General features: G+C 47.3%; 1 protein-coding gene and 1 pseudogene across 1 annotated transcript in view; one reads left to right on the top strand and one right to left on the bottom strand.

Annotated features, from left to right (window-relative positions):
* LOC138498393 (tapasin-related protein-like) overlaps positions 1-4,036 on the top strand; it is a 280,667-nt gene extending 276,631 nt beyond the window's left edge. Inside the window, exon 5 of the mRNA XM_069622165.1 lies at positions 3,639-4,036. Within this exon, the coding sequence (XP_069478266.1) occupies positions 3,639-4,036 (398 nt within the window). The remainder of the gene's footprint in view (positions 1-3,638) is intronic.
* Positions 4,037-5,704: 1,668 nt separating this feature from the next.
* Positions 5,705-5,808, bottom strand: LOC138499008 (U2 spliceosomal RNA; annotated as a pseudogene).
* Between the last annotated feature and the right edge of the window lie 7,653 nt (positions 5,809-13,461).

Genomic DNA, 13,461 nt, shown 5'->3' with positions numbered 1-13,461 from the left:
AAGGGAGGTTGCTATCCGATCCCCAAGGCAAATGTTTCTTTTGTTGGTGATTTGTGGGAGTGAGGTGTGCCGTAGGAGATGTGACTCCTGGAGGACAGTGCAACTTGGGACTGCCAGGTCAGGTAGTGCATGTGACTGGGAGCTGAGCAAGACTCCCTGATGTATCCCAGTACTATTGGGAATGCCAGTGATGGACTCATCAGAGGGAGTTTGTTTAGGCCCAGAGCAAGATAAGCGATAGCTGCTAGATTACTCACGAGGGGGTAGAGAGGTGGCAGGTTTCGGGAGTACATGACAAGTGGTGGTGTGGCCTAGGGTGGTAGGCACTAATGGTTGTGTGAAGTAATCCTTACGCTTGGGGGGTGTGATACTATGTGCAGGCTGCTCATTGGACTTAGTGCTTATTGGTGTTTTGCCTGAGGTCTGCATTTGGGGAGGTGTTGATGGTGGCCCGAGATGTGGTGGTTTGGTCAAGGATGTGTTTAGTGGCAAGAATATTGCAATGGGGGCGGGCCAGGTGTGAACATGGGGTGAAGAACGAGAGGCATGGTGAATGTGTGTCAGGATGGTGCTGGCTCGTAAATGGTTGATTCTGAGCAAGCCAGTGCAAGAAGTGGTGGGAGGTGGATGGGGTCTGAGAGGTGTGGGTGAGATTAGTCCAGTCGTGGGTGAGGGGGTCAAGTGCATACAAGACAGCCCATGGGACTCCACAGGTGGCCGCAGTGAGTAGGTCAAGGTCACTTGCAGGCGGATCAGCGCATGTGGCATGGCAAGGGGCTTCCTAGATGGGGGTGTGTGCAAGTTTGCCAGCACATAGGTGTTGGCGGACCGAGGAGGCGAGCAGACTGTCTGCCGTGCCACAAATGCATGTGCATGTTCAAGGGGGGGGGGGTGCATGATGGTGTGGCAATACCCGGATGCAGTGACACGCAGGGGTGGGTATCTCAGCTCTCGGTAGTGGCTTGAGGTAGTCATCTTGAAGTGGTGGTGGTGCGTTATCCCTCACTGTGAGTGGGCGTACATGGAGGAGGAAATGAAGATAGAGGATGAGCAGGTAGGGTGCGTGGGGCTGTGGCATATTTTGGGTGGCGCTATGCATTTCAGGAGGTGAAGTCGGATGGGTTGGGTATATAGAGGGATGGGAGGAAGCACATAGGGGGTGGTATGGAAATCAGAAGGGAACAGTACATTTTAACAACAGTTACCAGACACATAGGCTTAACGGGAGCTTGGATAGGCAGAGCAGGCAGAATCAAACGCTGATCGTAGCGCGTGACTCAGCTAAAAAGAGGCGGTTTCTGCTCCTCCTACAGGCGCAGATAGGAAGGGCCCTTTGATGTGGTACTTCGGGTTGAGCCGGCTTCGCCTACCGGCTCACTCCCTGGGCTTGAGACTAGTAGGAGTTCATCTGATTAGCCGGGACGGCAGCCATAGCTGCTGCAGTGGCAAGAGTGGTTCTTGCTGCTGGCCTAGTCTGCGCAAAGCACACAGCAAGTGGGTCAAAATCAGCTGCCTTGTTAGAGCGATATCCTCACTTGTGTGAGTTCAAAGGAGGCAGATGGTCAGCCTCAATGCAGGGAGCAGTGGGAGCAGAATCCCAAGGTGGGGGACCTCCGAGGCTGCTTCCTTCTTTGTGTCATATTTCAAATGGCCCTGAAAAATCTACCAACATCAAGCACTGTTGCAGTGTCTTTCTAGATGAGTTTTCCATTGTAGAGCCTATCAAATGCCTGTGCCACTGACTTATGTAGTATGTAGGGTTGACACTTGTTCCATTTATTAATCATACATTAATACACAGCAGATGCCATCTTGGGTGCAAGACCTGCCTGACTCAGCATATCTTAAAGATTCTATACTTGATATTTCGCTTGAGCCTCTGTGATGTTTATTATGATGAAAGTTATCTGGTGTGGGTGACAATTAATCGTTTGTTCGGTAAAGCATATGTACATTTCTTGTTAGTAGGAGAGCCGGCTCGGACTGGAACATCTAGGTACATGGAGCGATCACAGGCACACTCCCAGACAAAGGAGCCTATGGTATCCGATTCTATTAGATGCCTGGCCAAGCTGACAAAATGAAAAAGAACAAGTCTGTAAAACTCATTAGCACCCTGGCGAGGGGTGCCAGCCAATCAGGTGGCAAGGAACGCAGGCTTGAACCGCAGATGAAAGCCTGTGTTCAATGACGTCTGTTGGCCGACTCCGCCTGCCGCCATCTTCCCCCCCACCCTCCGTCACTTTTTTTCTTCATCCCCCCACACTCCTACTTGAATCTAAGTGATTTGCCCGCGGCTGAAACTACCGCGGGCAAAACGTTTGCATGAGAAAGGTGCGAACTACCAAAAGTTTGCACCTTTCTCATGCGAACACACATACATACTCACACAACACACCCCCCCACCCACACCCTCAGCACACCCCCTCCCACAACCCTAACATTAACAAACCCCACTAACCTTCATTTTCACGCTGAGTTCCTGCAGCGCCAGTTCCCTTTCATTTCTGTGATCGGGAATTGGCGCCACAGGGTCCTTTTCTTTTTTTTTTTGTTTTTAAACGGAAGGCTGCGGTGGTGTCCCCCGCAGCCCCGGCTCGCTATACCATAAAGTATAGTGAGCGGGGCGATGCGGAGGACACCCCCGCAGCCCCCGTTTGTTTATTTGTTTGTTTATTTTTTGAACGGAAGGCTGCGGGGGTGTCCCCCGAAGCCCCCGCTCACTATACCATAAAGTATAGTGAGCGGGGCGATGCGGAAGACACCCCCGCAGCCCCTGTTTTTTTTTTTTTACAATGCTACCACCAAAGGTTCGAACTTTTGGTGTTCGAACCTTTGGTGGTAGCATTTTAAGAACTATTGGTCATTGCGACCATTTGTTTACGGTAAAATCAACTGCCGCCTACGCTCCTTCGCCTTGCCTCCCACAGGCTGCCATAGAAAGGGAAAAGGGGCTCCGTATGCAGCCCCGCCTTCCATTTCAATGGTGGCCATGTTTGTAAAGCCTTTTCCTTCATACAATGGGACGCCACGCGGGTCCTGTTGAACGAAGGAAAATTATTTTTTTAGCACCCCTTGGTGCTTTGGAGCCTGGGGTGCTAATGGCCTTAAGCCCCTATTCCAAGTGGGTAACTTGGGCTGCCGGCTGTTACCCACCGTTCCAGCCCTTTGAATAAGGGCTTAACGCCACAATAAAACGCTTGGATGCTTTAATTGATGAGGCTTAAAAAGCTAGCAAATACGATCTGAATTTAAATTTTTAAAGGCAAATTGATATTTGATTTGCTAAATTAGTAGTTGCTGAGAAATGGATGTCATGTAGGGAATACTGGCCTCACAAAGTGTATACAATCATACTATATAATAAATGGCCAGATGTATGTTTGTCCAAAGCCGTCTTGCACAGTAGAGGCTGCCCGAACGCACAGCATGCTTCGCTAGAGGGAGCTGATACCTAAGGATATACAGTGGTCTAATTTGCATTGCTTTACCTGTTGTCACTGCTAGAGGGAGCTGCAGCCTTGGGATGTATAGTGGTCCTACTGTGATAATGAAAACCTGCACTTTGGCCCGTATACACAGGACTGTACACTAGTTTGGACATATATGCTTATGTACTTACTATTTTTGTCTTGCAGAGGAGAAGGAGAAACTAACGATGTCCGAGATCAGAGGGCCCAGAGTCTGGACATTGGGAGAACCTGTGCAATTAGTGTGCGTTGGGTTTCACTGCCCCAAAGGCATCGAGATAAAGTGGACAAAATTGAACAACGGCCTGGAGACCACGATCAACCCCAATCCCATGACTGACTGCCAGGATACAGAGCCACTATTGGCTGAAGAAGGGCACAAAACTGCGACCTTCAAAGTTAGAGAAAGCAGAGGCTATGTAACTATCAACAGTGCTGTCATCGTCACGCCAACGATAGGTGAGGACGAGGGAGCCGTGTTCAAATGCCGGTTTTTCACCAAAGACTCCAAAAAAATAAATGAAGAGAAAGAATTCAAGGACTTCAAGATTCAGGGTGAGCCTTAACCCTTATGTCTTTCATAGGTTTATGTGCCCACTATTAGTAGGATGCATTTGATTAGACCAATTGTGCCCTAGTTTGTTTCTCGTTTCCCTTTGCAGCCAGTAAGAGTCTCCATCTTTAAGAGGCTCTTTAAAAACATCCCTCTTATGCACATGTAGGTATCAAGGTGGAGTGGAGGCATCCCTCCCTCTCCCCCACACCCCCATGTGGTTATAGTCATCACTTTGCCTCCATAGCAGACAATACTGAACCTGAGACAAGGAAATAATGAAGGTGATTATTGTTATCCCTTCACCACCTATGCAGACATTATTGTCCCTCAGACAAGGAGATGATGAAGGTGATTATTGTCTTCCCTTCAACACCATAGCGGACATTATTGACTCTCAGACAAGGAAATGATGAAGGTGATTATAGTCATTCCTTCACCACCGTAGCAGACATTATTGACCTCAGACTAGGAAATGAGGAATGTGATTATAGTCATTGCTTCACCACCGTACAAGGAATTATTGACCCTCAAGGTGATTATAGTCATCCCTTCACCACTGTTGCAGACATTATTGACTCTCAGACAAGGAGATGATGAAGGTGATTATAGTCATCCGTTCACCACCGATGCAGACATTATTGTCCCTCAGACAAGGAAATGAGGAATGTGATTATAGTCATTCACCCCGTAGCAGACCTTATTGACCCTCAAGGTCATTATAGTCATCCCTTCACCACTGTTGCAGACATTATTGACTCTCAGACAAGGACATGATGAATGTGATTATAGTCATCCCTTCACCACTGTTGCAGACATTATTGACTCTCAGACAAGGAAATGATGAAGGTGATTATAGTCATTCCTTCACCACCATAGCAGACATTATTGACTCTCAAGGTGATTATAGTCATCCCTTCACCACCATAGCAGGCATTATTGACCCTCAGACAAGGACATGATGAATGTGATTATAGTCATCCCTTCACCACTGTTGCAGACATTATTGACTCTCAGACAAGGAAATGATGAAGGTGATTATAGTCATTCCTTCACCACCATAGCAGACATTATTGACTCTCAAGGTGATTATAGTCATCCCTTCACCACCATAGCAGGCATTATTGACCCTCAGACAAGGACATGATGAATGTGATTATAGTCATCCCTTCACCACTGTTGCAGACATTATTGACTCTCAGACAAGGAAATGATGAAGGTGATTATAGACATTCCTTCACCACCATAGCAGACATTATTGACTCTCAAGGTGATTATAGTCATCCTTTCACCACCATAGCAGGCATTATTGACCCTCAGACAAGGACGTGATGAATGTGATTATAGTCATCCCTTCACCACTGTTGCAGACATTATTGACTCTCAGACAAGGAAATGATGAAGGTGATTATAGTCAATCCTTCCCCACCATAGCAGGCACTATTGACCCTTCAGGTGATTTTAGTCATCTCTTTACCACCATAGCAGGTATTATTGACCCTTCAGGTGATTTTAGTCATCCCTTTACCACCATAGCAGGCATTATTGACCCTCAAGGTGATTATAGTCTTCCCTTCACTACTGTAGCAGACATTATTGACCCTCGGACAAGGAAATTATGAAGGTGATTATAGTCATTCCTTCACCAGCATAGCAGACACGATTGACCCTCAGACGGAGGAAATGATGAAGGTTATTATAGTAATTTCTTCACCACCGAAGCAGACATTATTAAACTGATAAGAACAGATACACTTGATCTCAGCCAAAAGGCCAAGAAGTAATACTACCATAACAGACATTATTGACCCTCAAGATGATTATAGTCTTCCCTGCCCTACCCTGGCATATATTATTGACCCTAAAACATGGAAATGATGAAGGTGATTATAGTCATTCCTTCACCACCATAGCAGACATTATTGCCCCTCAGACAAGGAAATGATGAAGGTGATTATAGTCATTCCTTCACCACCGTAGCAGACATTATTGTCCCTCAGACAAGGAAATGATGAAGGTGATTATAGTCATTCCTTCACCACCGTAGCAGACATTATTGCCCCTCAGACAAGGAAATAATGAAGGTGATTATAGTCATTCCTTCACCACCGTAGCATACATTATTTCCCCTCAGACAAGGAAATGAGGAATGTGATTATAGTCATTCCTTCACCACCGTAGCAGACATTATTGACCTTCAGACAAGGAAATGATGAAGGTGATTATAGTCATTCCTTCACCACCGTAGCAGATATTATTGCCCCTCAGACAAGGAAATGATGAAGGTGATTATAGTCATTATTTCACCACCGTAGCAGGCATTATTTCCCCTTAGACAAGGAAATGATGAAGGTGATTATAGTCATTCCTTCACCACCGTAGCAGACATTATTGCCCCTCAGACAAGGAAATGAGGAATGTGATTATAGTCATTCCTTCACCACCGTAGCAGACATTATTGCCCCTCAGACAAGGAAATGATGAATGTGATTATAATCATTCCTTCACCACCGTAGCAGACATAATTTACCCTCATACAAGGAAATGATGAAGTTGATTATAGTCATTCCTTCACCACCGTAGCAGACATTATTGCCCCTCAGACAAGGAAATGATGAAGGTGATTATAGTCATTATTTAACCACCATAGCAGAAATTATTGACCCTCAGACAAGGAAATGATGAAGGTGATTATAGTCATTACTTCATGACCGTAGCAGGCATTATTGACCCTCAGACAAGGAAATGATAAAGGTGATTATAGTCATTCCTTCACCACCGTAGCATGCATTATTGGCCATTAGACAAGGAAATGATGAAGGTGATTATAGTCATTCCTTCACCACCGTAGCCGACATTATTGGCCATTAGACAAGGAAATGATGAAGGTGATTATAGTCATTCCTTCACCACTGTAGCAGACATTATTGCCCCTCAGACAAGGAAATGATGAAGGTGATTATAGTCATTCCTTCACCACCATAGCAAACATTATTGGCCCTCAGACAAGGAAAAGGCTTAATCCTAAACCAAATGCACCTGGGAATTCACAGGATCTAAACAAAATCTGCCAGCTTATGTGTACCGGATGTGTGAACATTCAATACCATAGAGAACCTGAATACCCTGAGGTGGACGTCACAGATATAAGGAGACTATTATTTCAGCAAAACAAAATATGTATGTCTCTCAAATCAATCTTGCAGACAAGGGACAGTGAATGGGCTTTTCTCTTGCCAACATCCAAACAGGATGTCTTCTCTGCGGGGGGGGGGGAGGGATTTGAGTGTTGTAATACATTCCCAATAATCTTTATTGCTACCCTTTGAATTATTTGTAAGATAAATCCCATGCTTTTTATTGACTACACTGTCCAACTTCAGCTGATCAGAGTTTAGTCTTGTTTCGGACACTGAAAAGACGAAGATGCGCCCAAACATCCATGATACTGATGTCATGCCTTCACAGTTTGGTAAAATCTTGGTTTCCTGTAATGGTTGGAAACTGGTGTTCCCTGAACATTGCTTATCTCTTGGTGGTGCTTTTCATTGGAGCCTGATGAGCGACAATATTATTGGACTATTCTGATATCGGATGTTGTGCCTTTCTTCACACGTGTGCCCCCCTAAAGGCTGTTCCTCAATCATTTTCCAGAAGGATGAGAGGTGCCAGAAAACGTAAACTTGGCAGCATACCATTCTCCCCAGTTAATCCTGTTCTACAGGCTCCCTCTTGAGAAGGGTATCAAGTTTAAAAATGTTTGCCTGACTCCCAATCAGTGCCAGATGTAAAGCATGGCAGAGAAGCTGCCCATTTATTGGGGTGATCGGGGACTTCAAAGTCATGGCGTGTTCCGTTTTGATGTTCTAAGGTAAATGAAATATTTTGCCGGAAATGGGGTTCTTGTCTTCTGCTCGGTCGAACATTGGAAGCCCTTCCAAATCACCTCTGAGGCAATCAACTTAAATGTCCGTTGTGTCCAATGTCCGTTGTGGGTCTCACTTTGTCCGATCTACGCCGCCAACCCATCCTTCACTTACTGACTCTAATCCGCAACCTACTCGTCCCCACGCATTGCTCCCTCCTCGTCACCACCCAACCAATTCTCAATCAAAAGCATCCACTCACAGCCTTGCTGTCTAGCCTCCTCTCTCTCATACCAGCATTGTTAATCTCTCACACCCACCCTACCCGCTCTCTCCCACGTTTTATGCTCTCACCCATCCACCCCATCCCGTACATAACTCCCTATTCTCACTAAGCTGTCAAGGATCCCACACACTCCCCACTCCCCTTTGTCTATCACCACCTCTCACTCCCACTTCTTTTACTCTTTCTATTAATCTCCATTCTAGTTCCCTCTGCTGTCCTTCTCTGCTACTCTCACAATCATGCCATTCTTGACCCCCACCCTGTCCCAGCCTCCACACTGTTTAGCCTCTTGGGTTTTCCTCTTAGATATGTTGTCTGACATCAGAGATTGTCAGTGGTTCAGTCTTACACCCATTGCTGTCTTTCTCACTCTCATTACTAGCCTAGGCGAGAAGGCTTTCTAAAAACTGAGAACAATCATTGGACCCTCTAGGATCACCCCTTTGCGGGTACGGGTACCCCAGTGGTGCCGCCTGTTTCATAGTTGTGTAAGCCTGGGCAGACATAGTCGGGGGAGTGGTAATGTTGCAATACTTTCAATTATGCCTTTGGTCTTCCAGGAGTGTAATGCCTTCCATGCCTTTTAATGCATTTTAGTCCTGCCAATGTTTTTTATTGCCTTCCATGCCCTTTAATGCCTTTTATTTCTGCTCATGCTTTTTAATGCCTTCCATATCTTTGAATGCCTTTTATTTCTGCTCATGCTTTTTAATGCCGTCCATGCCTTTTAATGCCTTTTATTTATGCTCATGCTTTTTATGCCTTCCATGCCTTTTAATGCATTTTATTTCTGGTCATGCTTTTTAATGCCTGCCATGCCTTTTAGTGCCTTTTATTTCTGCAAATGCTTTGTATTGCCTTCCATGCCTTTTATTGCCTTTTATTTCTGCTTATGCTATGTATAGATATTGGGTACTTTTATTACCATAGACAGAGCGCAAAGACAGAAAGACGGTGAATACAAAAATATACTTTATTCACATAGGTATCATTAAAAAACTGCAAAAAAGTGATTTGTTCACCCCTTTTGTAGTGATCAGTGCAATAACAAGTGTGTGTACAGATACAGATCAAGACTAATTAAGAACGCGTACGCCGACACTTGACACTGACCAATTACAGAAAATGGGTCTGACACTTTGGTATATGTGTCATACTACTGTAGAATAGATCTTTAAATAGCAATGCCTCTAATATTTGGCCCACATTACCACCCAGAGGTTAAGTAGCATGGTTAAGTAGCATATTTGCTCAAAAATGCTGCTGGTTTCAGCCGTACATGTTTCGTCCCACTTCACGTCATGAAACGACTATGGGGACTTCTTCAGGGGTAGTATCATTAGGTTAACTTTGGCATACAAATTCTGGTTTGCAATGGAACATACTTGGCTTCAGGATTTATTTACAGAGACTTCGGGTAGGGCCAAATATCCGTGGAAAGACAGGGTAACAATTGTCTTCCACTCAATCACAACAAAGCAAGTTGCACGGCCTGTAAACTCCTGCTCCCTAAGTCCCTTAAGGAACGCTGCTTGAACCGGTGGGCGGCCTACAGCATGTCGCAGGCCTAATGTTCATCCCCAGCAGCCGCAACCGCCGAAAGTGATGCGGGGACTAGCGATGACCAGGCCTCCATGTCGGAAGCCATTGACCTAAGGGCGGACTGCTCTCGGTCCGCGACACCCGTCCCTGACCCCACCAGGCTTGACGCGAGTCACACTATGGGGAAAACACCTGGCGACAGGGGCGCACACGATCATAACACCAAACACACAACCCAAAGTTCTGCTTCGGTGGCCCTGTCGAAGCGTACCAAAGCGCCAACGGAACCGTCGAAAACTTCGACGGGATCCTCTGATCGGCATGATCGGCAGCCTTCCCCGCAGCCGTGGCCTGCGACTGGGCAATCCAAAGTAAAGGGGGCTAACACTAAAAAACACGCAGCCGTCGATGCGCTGCAGGAAGACGCGCAGAAGCCGCTTAAGGCCCCGGTGGCGGCGAAATCCACGGCTCAGCCTCCAGTTCACCCAGTGGCACCAAAATCCACCGCTCAGCCTTCGGTTCAGCCGGTAGATCGCCCAGATTCACTGAGCATTGGAGAGAGCATCGCAAGGATTGCTTCGGCAGTAAGACTGAAGGAACGGTCAAAGGAGGCCGCAAGTCACAAAGAACGGGCTAGAGAGGAGGATACCACCTTTCTGGAAAACTACAATGTGGATGATCAGACAAATCTTATAGACAATTGGGAAGACAGCCATCAGGTTGATGCTCAACCTTGGACGTCCCCTACTTCCACACATGACCCTGATGTCCTGTGCATAGTGCATAGATTCCCCCCCCTCCACTCCGGCCCGCTAAGCCGCCCCAGTGGATGATAAAATGGCATTGAGGATATACTCAAAGAAAAACCTCTGGACAGCCAGGCCATCCCTTTGTTGAACTCTATCAAGAGGAGATTGGCACCTTCCTTGGTGATGCCAGCCCAACCAGGGTGGTGAACCCTAGGGTGGAGAAGCTGTTTCGTCCTTCTCCGACCGACCCTGCCTACATCAAGGGACATGCCACTCCAGATTCTTTAGTGGTTACCACTACTAGAATACGGGCTGGTGTTCCCCTGTCTACAGGAGAGGCACCACCCGATGAGGAGTCCAAGAGACTATATGTCACAACTGCTGCTGCGTTTTCCACCCGTATAGCCAATAACACCACGCTATTGGCCAACTATGCAGCCGTCCAGTGGAACCTTCTGTAAGAAGGCCTTCAGGAAGTCCCACAACCTACACGGACCAAGTTGCTCACCATCGTTTTGGAAGGCAAGCAAGTCAACCAGAATGTGCTCAAAAACACTCTGGATGCTGCTGAGACAGCGGGACGAACCCTAGCACAAGGTACCTAGCTCAAGCGACATGCATGGCTGAGGAACTCTGGTTTCAAGCCGGAGACCCAAGCAGCAAACAAACCTGTTGAAGAAACCAACCTTTTTCGCAAGGCAGTGGACGATGCACTTGAAACAGCCAAGAAAGAACATGAGACACTCAAGTCCCTTCAACAGATTACCCAGAAACCCTCTCCTCAGAGAGGAAGCGGCTCCTGCCGGTCCTTTCGTGTAGCAATCTCGTTTTCCCCAGAACCCATATAATGCAGGAAACAACTGGAATTCGGGACAAGGGTCTAATACCTCCACCACTTATCCACCCAGATGACAGTGGCGTGGGAAAGGTAGAGGACGAGGTTCCAACCCCAGAGGGGCCCGGGCCTCTGGTCAGAAATGACCTTCGGATCCAGATCCCCTCCCATGCCACCCCGGTCGGGGGGCGTATAACATCTTTCCTTACTGCATGGGAGGGGAAAACAACAGACCAGTGGGTACTCAAGATGGTCGCCCACGGGTACTGCATAGAATTTTCACGAACACCCCATTTCAGACTGCCAAAATCAATATGCCTGACGCCGGACCACCTGCGGATCCTACTGCAAGAGGTGCAGACCCTTCTAGGAAAGGATGCCATAGAAGTCGTCCCTATTCTACAGGTAAACAAGGGTATTTATTCAGTGTACTTCCTAGTACCCAAAAAGGATCTCACGATGCGCCTTGTGCTAGACTTGCACCCAGCGAACAAGTTTGTCAAACCTCAAAAGTTTCGTATGGTCACTTTACAGGAAGTAGTCCTGCTGTTGAAACAGGGGGATTACATGGCAACACTGGACATGAAAGATGCATACTATCATACTTCAATGTTGCCAGCGCACAGAAAATACCTACGTTTCATGATAGACGACAAGCACTATCAGTTCAAGGTACTCCCTTCGGCATTGCCTCAGCACCAAGGCTGTTTACAAAGGTACTGGCAGTAGTGGCAGCACTGCGCAGACTATCCGTCCCGGTTTACCCTTACCTCAACGACTGGCTCATAACAGGGCAGTCCTAGGAAACATACCTATTGAACACTCAGAGGACAATAGACCTCTTAATCAGTCTGGGATTCTTCATCAACAAGAAGAAGTCCAGCCTAGACCACAGTCAAGTCAAACAGTTTCTAGGGGCTCTAATTCGGATAAAAGACGGCCTTGTCTTCCCCTCCAACGAGAGGGTTCAATACCTGCTGTTTCAGATCTCTCAGTATGTAGCCAGTCGGTAAGTGACGGTACGCAAAGCCATGCAACTGCTAGGAATGATGGCATCCTGCATTTACTTAGTTCCTCACGTGCATCTGCGCATGCGTCCCATGCAAGAGTGGGTCAACAGCCAGTGGTGTCAGGCCAGCGGATAATGGGAAGATCTGGTAGTTGTCTCGCGGGCCTCGTTCTCACTCTGCAGTGATGGTTGAGGGAAAACCTCTTGAAGGGGAAAACCTTCACCACCCCCACAGTAGAAGCCACTCTCACGACTGATGCATCTCTCACGGGGTGGGGGGTTCACCTGCTTTAGCAGACAGCGCACGACGTGTGGTTCCCACAAGTAGCGTCCAACCACATAAATCTGCTGGAGCTATTAGCGGTATTCCAAGCACTGAAAGCCTTTCAGACACAGTTACAGGGGAAGACAGTCCTGATCTTGACAGACAGCACCACAGCCATGTACTACCTGAACTAACAAGGGGGCACACACTCTCCAGGGCTATCCAAGCTGTCCCAAAACAATTGGCTATGGGCTCTCAAACACAGGATGTTCCTGTTGTCCCAACACGTTCCAGGGGAACTCAATCCTCTGGCAGACGTGCTCAGCAGAGATTTCCCACTGCCCGTAGAGTACGAATGGCGACTACACAAAGACATGGTCTCCAACGTTTTCGCAGAATGGGGCTTCCCAGAGATCGACTTGTTCGCAACTCTGGAGAACGCTCAATGCCAAGATTACCCCTCCAGCTACCTACAGAACCGCTCCAAGGGGAACAGGCTCTGGATAACATGGTCAGGGAAATTTGTTTACGCTTTTCCCCCCCGACTCCCTTACTCAACAAGATCGTGCACAGGATGCACCAGGAACCAGTCACCATGATATTGGTGGCCCCCATGTGGGCCCTCCAACCCTGGTTTTCTCATCTGATGGAGCTGTCCCTCTCCGCCCCTATGAAACTGCCCTGCCCATACAACATGTTATCTCAGGACAGGGGAGAAACACTGCACCCATGCCCGCAAACTCTGAACTTAGTGGCCTGGCTCCTGAGGTCATAGAGTTCGGACACCTTCAACTCCCTCAGATGTGTATGGACATACTGAGGGAAGCGAGGAAACCCAACACCCGATATTGCTATTCCAGTAAATGGAAACGCTTTGTTATCTGGT

Source organism: Ambystoma mexicanum, chromosome 5q (genome assembly GCF_040938575.1).
Source record: "Ambystoma mexicanum isolate Mex_15411 chromosome 5q, UKY_AmexF1_1, whole genome shotgun sequence".
In the NCBI taxonomy this organism is placed as follows: domain Eukaryota; kingdom Metazoa; phylum Chordata; class Amphibia; order Caudata; family Ambystomatidae; genus Ambystoma; species Ambystoma mexicanum.
This window is presented reverse-complemented; position numbering and strand designations above follow the sequence as displayed.